The following is a 19,480-nucleotide window of genomic DNA, read 5'->3' as shown; positions in this document are numbered from 1 at the left end:
CATGCATTTAGTAATGTATACAATTGCCATGAAATACAGACTACCTCGATATACATATGTGCAAAAATTTTATTCTAGTTAACAATTAAGGGTTCAATAAAAGTTAGGTTAAATTAGAAGATAATGTAGGTAGGTTTAGGTTAAGTTCAGTTTATTATGTTAACTTTTAGGCTATAGTTTAGGTTTGGTAAACAAAAAACCCTAAAAATTAGGCCTATAGCTTTAAACACAGACCGGAGGGTTTGACATGAAATGACAAGAAATTTCAACGACAAGATTTATTAAATGAAGTGACTATTTCACCGGCGTCCATTCACCAAATTCACAATACAGTGAACGGTGGATTTTCGGTGACGGCTTTATGACCCTCGTTTATCTGATGAAAAGAAGGCATTGTGGTGGTGTAGTGGTTAATGTTGGGGCTTGTATGCTAGAGGTCTTGGGTTCAAGCCACTGCTTTGTTTTTTTGTTTGTTCTAATTCATTTTAAATTTAATTTAGTCATGAGAGGTGAGAGTTTGGGTCGAAGGGATTAGTTTTAAATTAATTTAGACTTGGAAAAAAAATTGATTTTTAGTTGAAAAATAGCGTTTATTTTAATTGGCACGCTAGCTTAGTACGTGGTTCTAAGTTGAACTTAGGAGACATTTCAATTCAGACTAGAGCAATTGCCGTTAACCGTATTCGTATTTCCCTACTTCAGTAAATAGCGCCGGTAAAATAAGTGTCTACTTTACCGACTGCCGTTTACCGAAGTAATAAAATAACAATTGCACAACCAGCTAGCAGTTTACCGAAGTAGCTTTTCCGAATTCGGTAAACGGCTGCCGGTGAAATAAATGCTGCCTTAAAGGCTTAGCTTAGGGTATTTTATACCGGTAGCCTACTTAATTCCTCAAATATAAGTTTACGCTTCGTGTTCAGCGTAGCTTTTTAACCCAAGGATATACTTTTTTTTCTCAGATCTGTGGATAGAAATTGGCCTTATACAAAAACAAAAGGGCTTGCAGACTATTACATGTGCCCTTTCCTAGGTGTGCTACCTTCTAAGGTGCTTAGGTGCTACTGTCTACCATACAATGGCTATAAATCCTTATGTGCACAACGTTTCTGGCAGTGTTGCCATTTAGGTTTCAAGGGAGTTTTATGGTGTTTGTTCCTTTAGTGCAGGGGTGTCAAACTCAATCGTACCAGGGGCCAAAACTCAAAACTTATTTAACGCCTCGGGCCGTAAGGATGATAACTAACTGAACATTTCGTAACTTGACGTGATTTGATTGAACGTTTCTCGACACCAGTACATGAATTGGAACAGGCAGCGAAATAACACCAGGTTTTTGATGTTTAAAGCTCGGTGTATTATTCTTCTTCGAATACAAGTCGTACAAATACCGACGAAAAAAAGTAAAAATACGTCGCACTCGATGATATACCCTACCTAGAAGTAGAATAAAAGCTCACCTACCACGAAGTAGGCTTATTATTGAAAACAAGGCTTTGGGGAAAACTAGTGTATTTCACGGAGATTGGGCCGTGCAATCAGTTGGAACAACGTGAATTGAAAACTATTTTGTTGAGTTTGTGCTGCATTGTACGACGTTTAAAGAAGCCGCTCTCAAATATGAGCACAAAGTAGACCGATAAGATAAATATGTAAAAAATGAATGTACGCGGCTTACGGTATGCTATAACTATAAGCTCATACGCAGAAATGCAGTAATAAGATTCTGTCAAACACGACCATACTACAGGTAGCCTGTATAAAAAAATGTAAATGAAACCGTGCATTTGAAAGTTAAAAGGTTAGCAAATTAAAGCATTCCACTGTTTTTACTTCAGTGGAGCCACTTATTAGCGCTGGATGTTTGACATCTTCTTACGGAAACCAGTTTGTTGATGTTTGGGGTAAAACTTTTTGTTGTGGAAATTCTTAAAATGGTCTGTAGCTGTTCATCAGTAAGACGACTTCTGTGTGATGTTTTGTTAATCTTCATCACAGAAAACAACTGTTCACATAGATATGTGCTACCAAACATACACATGGTTCGAGCCGCATGTAGACGGAGATGGGGCATTGTGTCAGGAATGAAGCAAATAAATTTTGTAGGCCCCACATTGCCGTACTTTGCTTTTAGTGTCCCATTACACTGCAGTTCTATAAGCTCCATCTGAATATTTGCAGGCGCAGTTTCTACGTCAACTGCAAATGGATTGCGCAGCAGCTCAAAATTACTTTTCTGTGCTTCGAAGTCACCAAAACGTCGTGCAAGCTAGGAGCGAAGTTCGCTCAGTTTTTTAGCGAAGTGTGCTTTTGGGAATGTTGTGGCACATAATTGATTGAACATTACCTGGCAACAGGAAAAGTGAGACAAGTTGCATTGGTGCATTTGTGCCTCCCATAAGCGCAACTTTACCTGAAACGCCTTTACTGTGTCATACATATCAATAATCATACAGCTCCGTCCCTGAAGCTGAACATTCAACGCGCTGAGATGAAAAGTTATGTCAGCCAGAAGTGCCAAGTTGCATCTCCAGATTTCACTACGGAGTATAGTAGTGTCTTTTCCTTTGCTTTGTAGAAACTGACAGATTTCCTCTCTCAGCTCAAATACTCCATTGAGAACTTTTTGCCGGCTTAGCCATCTCACCTCGGCATGATAAGGCAAGTCGCCAAACTCTAACTCCCGCAGAAAAGATGTAAATTGTCGGTGGTTCAAACCTTTAGCTCTGATAAAGTTTACGGTTTGTATTACGGTGTTCATTACGTTTTCCACTTTAAGTATTTTTCCGCACAACGTTTCTTGATGTATTATGCAGTGATATGCTGTTAACTTACCAGAACAGTTCTCTTGCTGCATCTTTAACCGTATTCTTCCCACCAGTCCATTTTTCTCACCACACATCGCCGGTGCCCCATCTGTTGTAAGCCCAACAAGTTTGTCCAACGGAAGGTTTATGTCGGTTAGACATTGACATAGCCTACATTTTTAAATATGTCTTTCCCTGTCGTGGTCCCGTGCATTGATTTATTGCCCATTACTTCCTCTGTAATGCACAGTTTGCAAGTATTATATCTCAGAGGCCTATATTTGTATGTATCTGTGCATTGAGCCCTCCGGACCTCATTATCTCCTTGAAAATAGCTACAGAAACAATTAGACTTCAGTCCCTGGGAAGGTATTTTTAATGGTTTTTTATTTTAACCGTCTACGTGCTAATATAGACTACATAATGCAGCATAAAATTAACGTTTCTTTATGTGCATATTAACATAAATAGCCGCACTTCAATCACACTTAGAATATATAATGAAAACATATAATAAGCACTGCAACCGGAGCGTAACGATTTCAACAGCAGTGATAGCCTATACCACCTGCCTCATAACATGTTCCACGAATACCTAGCGTAACTAGTGACATGACTTAGAAACACCTGCGCCATCTTCGGCTTGTCCGTCCGTCATCGATGGCATGTACTCATACTAACATTCCTGACAGTTTGGTTGGTATAGGCTCACATTGTACAGCATTGTTGACTGGAAGGTTATCCATGTGCGTGCGCACCCATTTTGGTGGGTGGTGTATTTACTGTGGGTATTACCCTAGCAGAATATTATTCAAGTTATATACAGAATATTATTCAAATCTAGCACAAATGCTGGTAAAACATGAATTTTTAGGCCAAAATTCTGTTTTTAACTTTGGGCCTCTTTAACATTAGCTGGAGTTTGAGATATGTAAGTGTAGTCATGTTCCAGTCTGAGGAAGCTCTATCTACACGGCCAACTTTCAAAAGACGCTAAGATTTTTTGTATAATTTCAATACATATGATATTAAGACAAATGAAAACTATTTCATTTTCTGGTGGTTGACGGCTTTTTTTATTCCACCATCGTTAAATATTTAAATCGTGTTTGTGCCGTTTGTTAGCTTGATCTATATTCTATAATCTATAGTATCATTTGAACATAACGTTGCAATTTTAGGTTTCATATCTTCCTGTTTATCATCCAAAAGATATTATATTTTTACACTGAAGAGCCATGCAGGAAATTACGACAAAAATATTCCAAAACAGCCCACTAGCAGGTTTGCTAAATCACTTATTAGCCAAGAAATTGAATCTGATCACATCATCTGAGGAAAATTATGAGAATAGTGACACAGGAACTGAACCGCCAGTTTTGCGTCATAATGTATTTCGTACGGCATAGATAAGCCAGGAGCTTTCAAGTGAATGCATTCAAACTTGTACCTTCTTCTTCGGACATATTGTGCAACACAAAATTCCTTCGATGCATAATGTTTTATCTTTAATTATAATTACATTGTACTTTTGATTGATTTGTTTTTGTGAACGTTTAATTGCATTAATTTAACCTTTAAAGTAAACTATAATTTTGGCATTGGCCGAAAATGATGTTGCTTCGCAGTTAATTATGTAAAATATGCTTTATGTACAATATAGTAAACAACATATTTAAGAAACAACCAAAAAATCACTTAAGGAAAGCCAGACTGCGAGCATAGCATGCACTACAAGTGCCAGTGTAGGAGAAATAAAGTAGTACTATCACGCTCATGTCATGAGATGCTGGACAAGTGGACATATGCGAGTTTACGCTCAAATTAAACAAACATAAAATATTTGTGTGCACACAACTTTACTGTTGGAAAACTGATGTTGTAGGGCCACATTGTCAACGTATTCATATCAACGTCTGTATTTTGTAACACTGCTTTTCTTCTCATCTTTCATGACAATCTTCTTTCCTGCCTTCGAGTAGGCCTAAATTCCTAAAGAAGTTTTATATACGTTTAAAATATACTGTAGTTTCAAACATAAACTTCATGCTTTAAATAACACTACCATATCGTGAGTCTTGTAGCGAAAGTTTTTCAGACAAATGGGAAAATTCTTTCCTTTATTTGCTGATTACTGATTACACTCATGCCAACATGGAAGACAATTAACTAAAAAAGCATTTGCGTCTATTGTGACGACCGAGTCTGATTGCATAACATAAAAAGCAAGTCTCTTACTTTATTACATACATATTTAGATAATATTAAAATCATGTATGTAGATACAAAGTATTGTTTCTTGCTTGAACACATTTTTAAAATTTTTTATAAGTGATTTTAAATAGTTTATAAAAATCAATTGGACAATGTTATTATCGGTGAAAAATTGACAAGAGCTGCTTGTCCTTCAATTCCATCATTTCCAATATAACATTCATATATACGTAAACTTTAAGTTCTGAAAATTCTTGTGTCTGCAATATTTCTGAACCTAGATTTAAAAAATTGGTATTCCAGTAACTAACCACAAGAGCCCAAACAACAATAGTTAGTCAAATGAATTAACAAAAATCAAGGCGTAGCCTTTTTATTAAAGCATCACAAAGGTTGACAGGTTTAAAACATTTTATCTGTTTTTCCCAACACGTTTATAGAAGCACTAGGCCTATATATGAAGTGTATCGTCAAAATATGTTGTTTCCATCTCTCCACTTTTAAAGTTTTTGATTTTGGACGTATCACACATGTGGAAAAAATGAATTGCCTCTTCTTTTGAGTAAGCGACACAAGGCCTTGACAATTTAAATTCAAACATTTTTCTCAAGTCCCTACTTAGCAATGTAAGCTCACAAATAAAAACCTAGTACGCAAAGAAGTGTATAAATAGAAGACTCACGTTATACTAAATATCAACAAGTAAATACATGTAAGCCTACAATATATTCAGTGATAAAATTGTTACGTGTGCCGAAAGATTGGGCCGTTTATTTCATTCCAACTACAGCAATATCTGCACATTATGGACAAAAATTGCCCGAACTGTTCACATGTGCATACGTTTTAGCTAATATCTTAAGATATTCTTATCTAATTCTTTAAAAAGAATTCCACATCATTCGCTCAGCTTGTATTCTTTGAGTGTCTCACAGTACGGTACAATATGCAAATTCCAAGAAAACTGCGAGCCTTCAGTTGAAAAATGGTTACCTTATAGGTTATATACCTATACAATATAAAAACTTTATTCATTACAAACATTAAAACATTTCATAATTGCCAAGCACTGCCAGACTACAGGTAACTATATGGGTTAGTGTTGGTAACTAAGCTATCATCTCTACTTACAAATATCAGACAAGCCCACATTGCAAAAGCAACATGTCTATATTGCATTGTGGTACCGTCAATCTCACCATTTTATCACCCAAAATGAAACATACACATGCCTCAGTTACCGATCGGTATCCAAGACACGTGCCACTGATACCGCTAGGTATCCGAGAGAGTCTCGAGACAGGTGGTTTGTTACGGCCCCTCTTCAACGGTTCAAAAGTTATCTTTTCGTGCTAAAAAGGTAGACGACGCAGAGGGAAGCAAGCCTATATCATTCAGAAAAGGATACAAGGATTTGGCAAGTAAAAATCAAAGCCGACATCAATTTCACCGGCTGCTGGTTACACTGTGGCGATTACGTCACGAGTCACGAATTGTTTTCGAAAAGCTTGAATTTTATTTTGAGATTTTGCAATTCAGTTGTTGACCGAACTTGAATTCTCCTTAATGACGTTCAGATAAATTACCTCAATTGAACTGGTGTGTCACATATATATATCGATGTAATGTTTACAATCTTCCTTTTTACCGTTCTCACATGTTACCAAGCGCAATGTAACATTCAATAAGTTTTGCCCGAAGGTGAAAGCCTTCGTGTCTGATAATAAATAAAATGGGAACTTTATAATTTAGTAATTTTGCTCATATTCTAACAATTACCGCCAGCATACGCGGTCATTATGATAGAATATGTTTGTTGTGTAATAGTTCACACAAGTTATGCACAAACGAATTTTAATATGTCATAACACAATTGGTGTTTTCTTACTTCTATGGCTGGTGATATATAGACAGTTAGACACTTGTTTTACCGGCGCCTGTTTACCGAAAGAGGAAAATGCAAATAGAGTAAACGACAAGGCATAGTCTGTGAATTGAATGTATGCTGACTTTCAACCTAAAATTTCATTGAATTGTATTGTTTATTTTTCGCCCTTAATTGTGCGGAGAGAAAGTTACGATGCTAACCGTTGTAGTTAAAGCACAATAATACACATGCTCATGAACAGTTAACGAGCAGGAAAAAGTGGCAAAGCCCAAGGGTTTAAAACATGCAAGATAGTAATAAAACAATTATGCTACAAGATGGTAGGTTAGCACGGCCACCAAACCTAAACCCACAAAATAATTCCTAAGTTTAACGGATTTAAGGCCAAAATAACACAAACAACGAAACAACTACACTGTTGGAAGATGTAGAGGACATAGCTTATTCCCTAACATTAAAAACACGTATATTAAAGAGACGTCGAACACCAAAAAACGCCATAAAATCTTTCTTTGTCTTATTATACAGTGAATTTACTAAAAGACTGATTACTCGAAAATAGGGATGAGAGGGGCAAGGGGGCAAAATAAACACCAAAATTTTTGGTCTAAAAAACACAATTTTAGCTAATTTCATGCTAATTTTTAGCCTAATTCTGCACGCGACCTGGGACATTGAAGCACATCAACTGCTAGGGTAATTCCCAGCCTAGAAAACAACACCAACCGTGCTGCCTTCCGATTGGTCTAAATAGGTTTTTTAAAGCACTACGTAGGACATACAACAAATTCATAAAGATCTCAGTTTTAGGTGTTTGACGCCTCCTTAATAGCCGAAATAAATATATTAAGTGACATGGTTAGATTAAAAGGATAATGAATATCTTAATTGCACAACAAATGCCCGGTGAATGAAAACTAGCAATAGAAAGCAAAGAAAAAATTAGCAATCAACGTTCAAAAGTAGTGTGCTTACCTGTATATAGTTATTAGATTAGGTTATGTAAACGATGTTAAATAGGTAGAATTTTATTGTCTGCTGCGTAGTGCTTTGCTTTGGCTACAGTATGGTAAAAACAGTTTATTTCTGCTTCTTGTGCCAATTGAGTAAATGTTTTTTTTAATTTGAAAGAGGTTGTCAAATACAGATGGTAAGTTTTTATATATGCATCGGTGCATAAACATGTTGATTTCCAGATATAACAAGTTATTTATTGGCCAAATATCAATACATGTGCCTGAGTGTTTGATTTTGGAAAATAAACTCAATATCATTCTACGAAACTTATCACATTCTTTTTGCATAGGCTTAGGCAAGGTATTTTGTCCATGACACCAAACATAGATACAGCAGCGTAAGTGAGATTCCACCAAATTATGATACAACATTAGTAAGCTACCACGATTTATATCACTTAATCTTTATCACTGCACCCATGTTCAGTTTGATTTTCTGCAGTACAGAGGTCATATAGCATTTCCCTGATAAAACACACTAACTTTTCCAAAATATAAATAAACCTTTCCGACGCAAACTTAACAGCAAAATATCTTAATAAACAAAATCAATCAAAGTCTCTGTTTAATGCCAAATAAAATTAAGTCATAGATGCAGTTATTTCACGAGAATTGAAGTTGCTACAAACATTCAAATTTAAAGAAACACGAAAATAAATTTGTAATTTTTGTTTCGACTGTACACTACAGTGGAAAGGATAGGGCAAGCCGGAATGCAGAGTAAGGCAGTTTTTGCCAAGATCTCGGGGGTGCAAAAGCAAAATTCTCGTGTGCAAGACAGTAGCCAGTGTACGAGATCGCTCTCCTCCCGTTATGCAATACCATTTTGGTCAAAAAATCTCAAGTGTCCTCCTGGGGAATAAGCACATGAGACTCATCAATGTGTATGCGGAACTTTTACACCTTGCTATCAAGTTATCAGCAATGGAGTCAGTAACAGCTGAACTCTGATTGCTAGTATATTCTTTTGAATAAAAAACTAATTTTTGGATATACAGTATCATATACATTGTTATTAATACATTGATGTAGGAGGTCAAAAATGTTATTGCAAAATCAAAGTCGGTTTCCATAATAACAATCTCATTTTACTGAATTTAACAAATAATTAATAAACACATATTTGAAGTGTATTGTAAAGAAAAGCTTAGACTGATATTCTCTGTAAAGAGCGTAAAAGCTGGATTTTTTTAATCTGTATTATCTTGTTTTTTATTCTTGGATGCATTAAATTGCTGGTGACAGGTGACTTCGCCCTTCTCAATTTGGTCACACCTTACTAACAAGTCATAAGCGATCGAGTCAGTAACAACTGAGTCCTGCTTGTACTCAGGGTGAGATGTAACAAAATGCCTCATCCACTGTGCTGTAGTCATGTAGTCTCCTGCGACAACAATAGCATTTGCTTAACAAAATAGGTTGTGACGTTGTTGCATAAAAAACATTTTGCCCTTCATTTTTATCTATTGATAGTTTAAAGCTTAGAATACATTTATAAATTATAAAGGTATTATCGAAGAAAAGGCAGCAAACCTGATGCTCTCTTGCTTATGAAATCAAGATATTCATTGATCTTCAAATTTGTGTCGGTGTCAATTGTAACACTGTCCAAATATTTTTGGATCAGTGGGATAAAACCAGGAAAAACATCTTTCTGCAAACATCATTTTCAAGATTCGATAAAAAAAAAACTGACAAAAATTTAAACAAATTAGAACATTATTATAAACATATGCACTGTAAAATACTTTAAAAGGAAAACACTAGTAGTGTAGTCACCTTTCCATTGATAATGGTATTGATTGACATTTCCTGAACATGTGCTGATGACAAGCTTTCGACTTCTATTCAAAAAAGATATTATTTACAGATAGCTCAATCAGCAATAAAGGTACTACTTTTATGTTATATGTTGCAAGTAAAACATTTCTGCAACAGAACTTGTCTGTTTGTTGCACATAGGCTTACTGCATGAAACAGAAAAGTATTTACAATACATTACAGTTAGGGAGAACAATTTCAAACTGAACATAAAATTGATCTTCTCAAAATGTGAAGGAAGATAGTTGACATTATTCTGCATTCTTTATACGCAATTTTATCCTCATAAGCACAAGAAAATGTTGGTTTGCAGGCTGTAACCTCACTGTTTGAATTAATATTGCTTCGAAAGTGGAATTTCTCTTTGCAGATGGCATTGTTTTTCTGAGCTTTGGTTGTGTTTAGATGTACCTATTAACACAATTAAACCAAAATTATATTTAGTTATGATATGACAACAAGAAACATGCTTTAGAAAGTCATATTTTTTGTGTTTCAGATCTGCAATTTTGATACGTATCAAAAAATGATCAAGCTTTTTAATGCCTCCTTCGACATAGCAAAGTAATACATGTGATAGCTTGACAGTATGAGGAGTAAAAATGTAAAGTTACAGCTGGCCTAGAAGTTACAATTTTTATAATTGGTTGCATGAAGTAATTGTTGGTTTAGAACTTACATGAGCATGATATGCTTGTTCATTACTGTTTACATGGTTCCTACGATATGAAATCAACCGCAGAAAGACTTTAATAAAGCTTACATAGGATAGTGGTAAACAGAGGTCTAGATTGTACTTGAGAATAGCTCGTGTCAAAAGAACAATAAACACAACAAAGGCAGCATTTTCAAAGTCTGTAAGTTGCATCTCACAAACTCTGAATTCAACTCTCCAGCCAATGTCAGAGTGAGGAGGAGGAGGCTTGAATCTTACCGACTGCCAGTTTGAGGTCAAAATATTCTATAAAGTAAAAATGTACTTGTGTACTGGTAAATCTTAACTATGTCATTTATTAGCTTAATTCAAAGTAACAAGCTTTCATTTTATGTGTACTCTATCTTCATCTAGCCTCATAAATACAGTAAAGTTTGTAATACATTCAATGGCAGATTCATAGTGACCACTGTTCGACCATAAAATCACAGTCTTGCTAACTAAATAAACAATAAAGTGTATACCAATTGTTTTTTTACCAAAAAGCTAATTCACATTTAAATAGAGCCAGGAAGAATGCTGGAAAGTAAACCAGTTAAATTTTCTGTTTGTGCGTATCCACAGAATAATGTTATTATAAGTAACTCTAAAGTTTTTTTTTGCACCTCAAAGTGATCAGTAACCTTTGAATCATCCAGTTCAATCTTGTTTGTCAGACTTAAAGGGTCCCTTATCCACAAGTGTGCAAAATGTTGTGCTAGTAAGTCATCAATGCCTGTATACAAAGTAGTTGTAAATGTGTGCAAAACTCCAATAACTTTTTACACTGACTTACAAGTTTTAATTCTGTTAGTGCTAAATATTTTTGTAGCGTTATATATGAAGTTATATTGTTGGAATTACCTGCATTTAGTAAAATATTTTTTGCCTCCAAATCACTTTCAATATTAACATCATTAAATATTCTGGATTTTGTGTTCAGATAACTGTTAATGGGACCATAGCGTGATCTATGAATGACTCTCCTGCAAAAATAGAAGATACATTTTCTAGATCTAAATATCATAGGCAGTGTAAGGTACTGTTGGCTCCTTAGTGGAGTGGTTGGGGCACTGGGCTCATATTCATGCAGCCAGTGCTCAATTCCCAGTGACGCTACTGCTGTAATGCCCTTGGGCACGGCATGAATGACATATGCTGCTGTTCAGTGGTCCTGCTGAACAATTTCAAATTATGGCAAAACAAAAAATCAAACAAAAAGTGTATTTCTCAATTGAATGTTGCACAAAGGCTAAAGCTTGGTAACTAGCGCTCAAGCGATAATGATCCATCACAAAGTTTAAGTCATGCAAAGATTTTCCTCAATCTGATGATAAATATGATGATACCATATTGTAGCCTAAAACTCAAACTGGTAAAAAGGATAAGAATTAACTTGCATAATCTAAATACTTTGAAGTGGATAAAAAGAATTTGCCTTAGTACACTCACTCATTATTTTTAAGTGGTTCCAAACCACGTTCCTCACGAGTTCTGTCATCCACGCCTTGTACAATAACCGGCCACCTCACATCAATATCAGCCAAATAACCTCTCCATATAGGAGCTGCTGCACCCAGGGCTGTCTAGAAACAAAGAGAAAATGTATGGCAGATTAGCAATATGCAATCATCTTAATCTAATCACTAAGAGATAAATTTACAATAAAGGTTATTGAATGATGTATCAGTATATTAAATTTAGGCTTGTGCTGTAAACAAACAGCATATTCACCATTATTGGACAAACAGGAGCTAACTGATCGTAAAGCAATTTTGCTTCCTCCATATCAGAACCCTGAATGGTAACATGCAAATTGCAGTTCCCAAAACAAAAGCAAGTGCAATCCATGTATATATGGTCTGGCTTGGCGGCTTGCTCCGCAGCTGGATCATTAAATTTTTCAATAAATGGGGATGGAGTGTTTGTATCTTTGAAAACTGTAAAGAAAGTAAAAGTTTATTAGACAGTAATTACAAGTGGCAGTATGGTTAGTAAAAAGATGTTTCTATTATTTGTATGGTTTGGCATTCAATGAGGTGGTGAACATTATAAATGTTTTGGTTTCAAAATTTGAAATTCAAGCTTTGAATCAGAAATTATCGATGCACTCATCATAAGTGTAAAATCAGGATTATTCTTTGCAAAAATTAATATTTCTGAAAAACAAATGCAAGTTTTGTTTCTTGTTATGAAATCTCAATTTTGCCTTTCCTAATGAATTGCACCCAGTTAGGAAAATGGGATCAATATTGTTCTATTTAAATGCCTTAAAATAGGATTGTAGTACTGCAGAAGGGGCCAGATCCAGCCCGCCTCACTGCATCACAAATGAGCTTATTGTATGGTAACCTATTAAACAAAGTGGGAATTTGGCCCGCGATCGCTCATGGTTATCTGGCCCTTTGTGAAAAAAGTTTGGTGACGCCTACAGTAAAGCATTGGGTTCGGACACCGCTGTGACCCTTAAAAGTACAAGAAGATCGAAATGTTCTTCATTCTTGGTCTAAAACTTTAATACGCCATAAAATCACATCATATATACTTCAAAGTCATAACCAAGTGTATGATGATGTTTGGTTAAAAGATTTCAAAACCAAGACTGAAAATTGAATGATGTGTCACATATATCTTACTTGGTATATTGATAGATACTTTTTCTCCTCGTCTTTTTCTGATGTTGGTTTCTAGACACCTAAAAAGATATGGGCTTCAACGTTTAAAATTAAATCGTATTTAAGAAAATTTATAATAGTAATAATAATACGAAGTAACATAATATTTAGAAATTTGATTGAAGGTAAAAAATGTTGCTGACAAAAATCGTGGATGGTTGTATATTGCTTCATCGGGAATAAAAAGTGATTGACAGATGGGATTGAACTCTGGACAGACGACTTTGTATGAGGGACTAGTGAAGTTTAAACAACCCAATCTAAAAATGTATGATTAGAAAATGATAGGCATTTACGCTTGTAGATGTTTTTAAAACTATTTCACCAAAATTTTACCTGGGAAAAGTAGTTAGAGTTATTATCTGTTCGTCAGGCTGCAGCCATTTTTGTATTTCTTTTCTCCTAGAATTAGAAAATATGCTCATTATTTTGCAATGTATTATTCAACATCAACAAACTGATAACGAATATTACGTGTTGTAGATGTTGTAACTGTAACATAAAAAACTGAAAAATCTTTGTTTCATTTACAAATAGGTTTTTAAAGATATCTGCAAGTTACAAGCTGCAAGATTTACTTATTTTACAGCAATTAAGTTTTTAAAAAGTGTGTATGACTTCAGAAATACGCCACTTGTGGCCATGGCCGGGAGGAATGTATTATTTTTGAGTATGGCTTTGGACTTACAACTTGCTAAATGCTGAAAAAAATGGTAATATGGAGTATGACTATGGATGTCTGGCCTCCATTAAGCATTTATACAAGTACCAGTGGAATAAATGTATCGCTAAAGGTTACCCCAGGTGAAAACATTAAGACCTGGTATTACTTTATGAGGGTTTTGTATCTCAAGAAAAGAACTGCAAGAGCTCAAAGTTAGGTAATCAAGTTTTAAAAAATAAGAATATTTAGTTTATGTACAAAACATACTTCTCAAGGTCTTATAAACTAAAGTTTATTTTTTAGCAACAAATACCATTGCGCATTCTGCTTACCTCATTTCCATGTTAGTTTCTACAGAACTAAACTGAGCCATATCACCCTGATATGGTACACCTGGTATTCCTTCAAGCATGTACTTAGTATGTTCTGGATGCCACAAGAATGTTAACCTGCTAACAAATATAAGGCGTAGCAAACAGATATATGCATGCAGAAAATTTATATATTTTCATGCAAAGAGTAATTTAATTAAAAATGAATATCACTAAGTTAAATTATTTCAATTAATGTGATACAAAAACTAGTCTAATTTCAATTTCAAAATACAGCAGATATGCCAATTATGTAGCTTACTTGGCAAAACTATTGTTTTCTTTTGTTTGTAATTGTTTCAAAATTTCTTCTCCTCTCAGAGAAACTTGAACTTTTCGATTTTCATGGTCAAAGCGAATTACCATGTATTCAAGCTATTCCACAAGTAAAATTGATATAAATTATCAATTGTGAGATTGTTTCATTTTGGCAGTAAACTATTTTAGTGAATATAACTGATACCTCATCTCCCCATTTTAGTATATCCTTTGGCCTCTCCAAATGTCTCTGATAATTATTGAGAAATTGAATTATACCATGCTCTTTGACATACTTTACATGTGGCTTGATTTCATTCCAGTCCATAGGATCTCCTGAAAATTCCAAGAAACCCATACTTTTTCCTACTTAATTCTCAGAATCTGCAAGTTCAATCATCAATCAAATTATTTTTCTTCATTAGCACTGTAGTGACGAAAAATCAGTACCTGTTGTTAATGGCATGTGCTAATGCACAGGGAAAAACCGCAAAAGCCCAGAAGGCTAAAACTGTGCATGTTATGATGATCTATTTAAATTGCCGACAACAACTAGCAACTTGTTCAAACAACTCACTGCAACTAACAACTAATTTATAATACCGCAACACTGTTTTGGTAAAGTAAGTGTTTAAATTTGATCTAGCAAGAGAGGTTAAACAAGACTTAAGACATGATAACTTAGTCAACTATAAGCTTATTTTGTTTCATTAGGTTTCAAGTTTTAAATGTGCTATGAAGAAAGAATTTCACTGACAACAAAAACTTTTTCATTACAGCTATTGTGGGGTTACCATATTTGGTAACGCGCAATCCCTGACAAATTTACCTCAGTTGCATTGACTAACTTTAGAATATTACCAAAGTACATTGCCGCCATTGCTTTTTTTGTGATAAATACCAAACAATACAAAAACAAATAAATGTTGCACTGCAATACACGAATACAAGTTTTCTTTCAAACAGTAACATTTATAAAAACGAAAATTAACACAGATTTTTTACAAAATACGCTGTAAGGTAATTACAAGCAATGAACGTATAGCAGTTTATAAACAATATTCTACTCTCCCTCATACCAATCGTTGTTTTCCGAAGATCTGATTCTTTTCAACAAGCTCTTGTTGGACTTCAAAAACACATAAAATTCCTCGCAAGACATGCTTTTGAAGTTGTACTGAAGTGCTAAATTCCTTTCGTTGTTTCAATGGTCATCTTATTTTTTTCTTTTGTCCGCTGACTCTGCATCAGTGAAAACACCCACTCAACATTTGCGTTGTATGGCGTCACAGCAAAGAAAACATGGGCAACCTTTAGTAATTCTGAGCGACATTCAGCGCTTTTTGACTTTTAAAAATATCAGCACCATTTCTTATGTGCTGGCAGTGCAGTAAATGCTTTGTCACTGATGCAACACTCCATAAACGAGTTCAATGACTAGGCCTAGAAAACGCCAAGCCCTAATGCTGTTTATCTTAAAACGTAGTAAACAAATTACGTCATAAACGAGTTGCAGACAGATTTAAAGCAGACCGTTTTGACGAGCTGAGAATTTTCGCGGCAGAGAAAAAGTTGGAAAAAAGGTGGCAACCTAGAAAAACTTGGACTAAAAGACAATTTTTAAAATTTCCGGACTTTTAACCACATTTTAGCATTTGTCTGTGACGCAGATTTAAACACTAAATTCCCTTGAAATTCCCGGCCTACGTCACATTTTATGTGGTGCAATGGCAATTAGCCAAAGTTATGACAATCATAAAATAATATTAAAAATTACTTTGTAAAACAAGTTTTATCTTGTCTGGGACACAAATTTAAAAACACTAAAGTTGGGATATAAAATTACAATTAATGCTTTTTATTTTCTCCTTTTTACCAACTGTTTTACTATCGCCAATGCACTCAAATAATTTGCGCTTGTAGCGTAGGAGGAAATAATGAATTAATTATTTATAATGATAAATAATAAACCTCATTTTTACTTATTGCAAACATATCTGGCATGGATAAGGCAACACTCATATTCTGAAGCTAAAACTTACTGTAGATCCATATGTGCTGTGCAAATACCAGAGTAGTAGGCCTATGCCATTCATTCAGGAAGCGAGGAAATGGGTCATTTCTTTTAACTGGAGACGTATAAACAGCGTTTAAAACCCGGAAACATATTTTGCAAAACATGATAATATTGCGTGTACTGTAATCGTAGCTTTTCATGAAAAGATACTTCACTTGAACATATGCATGTTTACTATTAATATCAGAGTTGGATCAATTACATTAACTCAGTTCAATTACAATTACAATTACTCCCTTACATGTTTCAATTACATTACAATTACAATTACTCCGTGCTAAAAATATCAAATTACAATTACAATTACTGTTAAACATGTAATTGATTAATCATAAATTCAACTTCGGTAGAGAGGTGCCCTTTGAGAACCGTAGCGACGTAATTAGCAACAATCACAAATTATTCATGTTTCATTCATGATACGTAGAATACCCTTTAATTAAAAAAAACTCGAACGTTTTCGAATATTTCAACTATTCCTAATCATGAGTACTGAAAAATACAAACACAGAAAAAATTTTTAAGCGACTGTTAACAACCAAAAGTTTGAGCGACTGGCAACGACTAACAACGAATAGGCTACAAGACAGGCAATGAAATGTAATCAAACGAATACACAAAGCTGATAGCGGTAAGGCGTCAGCGATAAGGTGTGTAAAATTAAAATAAATGCAAAAGGAAAGAAGCTCCTGATAACTACAAATTACAAAATTTTGGTTCGCATTTACATTTTCACTTGCTCAAAAACTGTTGGATTGCATTTGATGAACATTAGGGTGCGAAAAGTTTCTGGCCCCAGTAAATTTCTTCTTACCGTATAAAAGTTACCCGCAATTGAAAATATTCTTTCTGACGGGGCTGATGTTGCTGTTAGTCCCAAATAATCCTTGGCTAAAGTAGAAAGCGTGGGAAGTTCTTCTGACTTCTTCCAATACATTAGTGGGTCTTCATCGAAATGCATGGTTTCTACCCCCAAATAGCTGTCGACTTCACTTATTGAATTTCTCGGTCTTTTCTTTTTTAAGCCTTCTGCCATAAAGTTAAATAGCTTTGGCTTTTTTGCAGGGTTTTCATCCTCTGTGCTACAACTCTCTTCGTCATCCTTGCCAAGTCTACTTGCCACATGAGTTTTTAGCAAACGTATTGCTTCTTCTTTTTCAACGTCATCTTCAATCCAGCTGTTTTTAAATCGTGGATCAAGAAGAGATGCAAGTCTGTTGTCCGGAGAATTTATATATGGCAACAACCTTTTAGAAACAGAGTCTTTAAGATTAGCTGCCAGTTTCTGGCAATAGTGGAGATTTGAGCTTTTTAGTAGTTCCATTGCTTTCAGTAAGCCAAGCACTACCGGACAAATGCAAGAGGATGTTACAATATTTTCTCCTTCAACTTGCTGCATTGCTTCCTTGAAAGGCAGTAGCACACTCACGAGCTCACTCAATGCCAAATAATCTTGATTTGTTATTTTTTCCCATGACTGGATCAAGGTGAGAGCCGCGTTAACTTCTTCATGGTCCTTTAAGACACTTTGCAACATAACAAGCTGCGAATTCCATCTTGTCACATTCTGTGCTCTTAACGTTATTTTTTTATGTTGCAAATAAGAGGTAGCATTTACAGATTTTCTTACTGAATTTACAATTTTGGCCACCTTTCCCAGCTGCTTCCCAACGTAAGACTTAGTAAACTCCGAATGTTGCAGACAATCCTTAATACAAAGTTGTTGTGTATGAGCAAAACAGCTTACTCTTTCTGGTAAGTAAGTGAGAAGAGCATGTAAATCAGCACCCTCCTCGGACATTTCTTGTTCAGGGTCAGGATTCAACTGTTTCTCATTGTCCTCATTGATTTCTTCACCAGTTTTATGCAGTGTGAACTCAGGAAGGGAAACCTGAAATGCTTTTATCATGGAAGAAGCATTGTCTGACACAACCTTTTTTGCTTTTGTTGTAAGTCTAAACTTTTCTATTACGTTGTCATAAGCCTCAGCAATGTTTTCAGCTGTATGCCGTCCTAAAAATGAGTCCACTGCCAGGACAAAGCTGCGTAGCTTTCATTCTGCATCAACAAAATGCATAGTGATGCCCAAGAAACTTGTCATGTTGCGGTTAGTCCAGAGATCAATTGTCAAGTAAACATTTGACAAACGTGCAATTTCACGTCTCATCTCTTCTTCCATTTGCTGAATAACCGTTGGTATAAGGGAATTTCTAAATGTGGAGCTGCTTGGTATTACATATCTTGGTTCAGCAGTCAACAACAGATTTCTGAATGTTTGACTATCTACAATACTTAATGGTAACTGATCACAAGCTATTGATTTGAGTAGAGCTTTTGTTAATGCTTTTTGAGTGGCATCATATGAAGCAAATCGCTGGGAAGAAGAAGTTTGAAAAAATGACTTGATAGGTGGTTGACTCTGATCTACCTTTGTCTTCTTCGTGTTTTCCTGGTGTTTTCTTTTGAGGTTTATATATTTAGGATAAAGATTGGGAGAACATCTCTTCAAATGCGTGATCAAGTTTGATGAAGCCTTGGTTGAAAACTTGAATTTCTTTTTGCAATTGTTGCAGCAAGCCTCAGTACTGGTCAAAGATTTAAAAAACTCTGACAGTGGCGTAGGAAAGGGTTCAGCACAGGTTTCGGAAGAGTTTATTTGCTGTTCATCCATTTTTCAAATATTAAGATTTAGACTATATTGTAATTTACTAAGTTTTCTGTTACTGCTGAAGTATGGGAAACAGTTTAGCATGGCTGAATTATCTAGTTAATGAGGCACACATAGCACACCTATGTAAATAGGCTTAATTATTTTATGTTGTGCTTGTCAGGTCTCGATAACAATGTAATTGAAATTGTAATTGTAATTAGGCAAAAATTTTATCAAATTACAATTACACAAAATAAAAATGCTTCAATTACAATTACAATTACATGAAAAATGTAATTAATTACATTCAGCTCAATTACAAATTACAATTGATCCAACTCTGAT

General features: G+C 35.0%; 2 protein-coding genes across 6 annotated transcripts; both read right to left on the bottom strand.

Annotated features, from left to right (window-relative positions):
- Nucleotides 1-8,473: 8,473 nt before the first annotated feature.
- LOC143463839 (glutamate--cysteine ligase catalytic subunit-like) lies at nucleotides 8,474-16,037 on the bottom strand. Of its 5 annotated transcripts, XM_076962120.1 has the most exons (16): nucleotides 15,488-16,037; nucleotides 14,614-14,792; nucleotides 14,413-14,525; nucleotides 14,112-14,231; nucleotides 13,452-13,517; nucleotides 13,259-13,375; nucleotides 13,077-13,135; nucleotides 12,175-12,380; nucleotides 11,893-12,026; nucleotides 11,305-11,426; nucleotides 11,067-11,176; nucleotides 10,510-10,707; nucleotides 10,073-10,157; nucleotides 9,705-9,769; nucleotides 9,459-9,579; nucleotides 8,474-9,309 (listed from the first exon to the last, which is right to left on the bottom strand). In XM_076962120.1, exons 2-16 carry the CDS (start codon nucleotides 14,764-14,766, stop codon nucleotides 9,116-9,118), a joined length of 1,863 nt encoding a protein of 620 aa, XP_076818235.1. In that variant the 5' UTR covers nucleotides 14,767-14,792; nucleotides 15,488-16,037; the 3' UTR covers nucleotides 8,474-9,115. The 5 variants fall into 5 exon arrangements, 4 of the variants coding, with proteins under 4 accessions (XP_076818235.1, XP_076818234.1, XP_076818236.1 ...); XM_076962119.1 differs by lacking the exon at nucleotides 15,488-16,037 and having other exon boundaries at nucleotides 14,614-14,914; XM_076962121.1 differs by lacking the exon at nucleotides 15,488-16,037 and having other exon boundaries at nucleotides 14,112-14,228; nucleotides 14,614-14,914.
- On the bottom strand, nucleotides 14,792-18,407 carry LOC143463891 (zinc finger BED domain-containing protein 4-like). The gene is made up of 2 exons (XM_076962123.1): nucleotides 16,451-18,407; nucleotides 14,792-15,650 (listed from the first exon to the last, which is right to left on the bottom strand). The coding sequence occupies exon 1, from the start codon at nucleotides 18,392-18,394 to the stop codon at nucleotides 17,210-17,212; it is 1,185 nt and encodes a 394-aa protein (XP_076818238.1). The 5' UTR covers nucleotides 18,395-18,407; the 3' UTR covers nucleotides 14,792-15,650; nucleotides 16,451-17,209.
- Nucleotides 18,408-19,480: the final 1,073 nt, after the last annotated feature.

The sequence above is a fragment of the Clavelina lepadiformis genome, chromosome 1 (genome assembly GCF_947623445.1).
Source record: "Clavelina lepadiformis chromosome 1, kaClaLepa1.1, whole genome shotgun sequence".
Taxonomy (NCBI): Eukaryota; Metazoa; Chordata; class Ascidiacea; order Aplousobranchia; family Clavelinidae; genus Clavelina; species Clavelina lepadiformis.
The sequence above is the reverse complement of the archived record's forward strand: the minus strand, read 5'-3'. Positions and strand labels throughout refer to the sequence as shown.

Bases quoted from the DNA above. Each gene is read 5' to 3' on its own strand.
- LOC143463839 (XM_076962120.1), bottom strand. From the start codon at position 14,766: ATGGGTTTCTTGGAATTTTCAGGAGATCCTATGGACTGGAATGAAATC. The intron at 13,518-14,111 runs GTAAGCAGAATG...TTCTAATTCTAG, and splicing joins GAAACTAACATGGAAATGAG to GAGAAAAGAAATACAAAAAT. The intron at 11,427-11,892 runs GTGAGTGTACTA...CTATTTTTGCAG, and splicing joins GAACCACTTAAAAATAATGA to GAGAGTCATTCATAGATCAC.
- LOC143463891 (XM_076962123.1), bottom strand. From the start codon at position 18,394: ATGATAAAAGCATTTCAGGTTTCCCTTCCTGAGTTCACACTGCATAAA.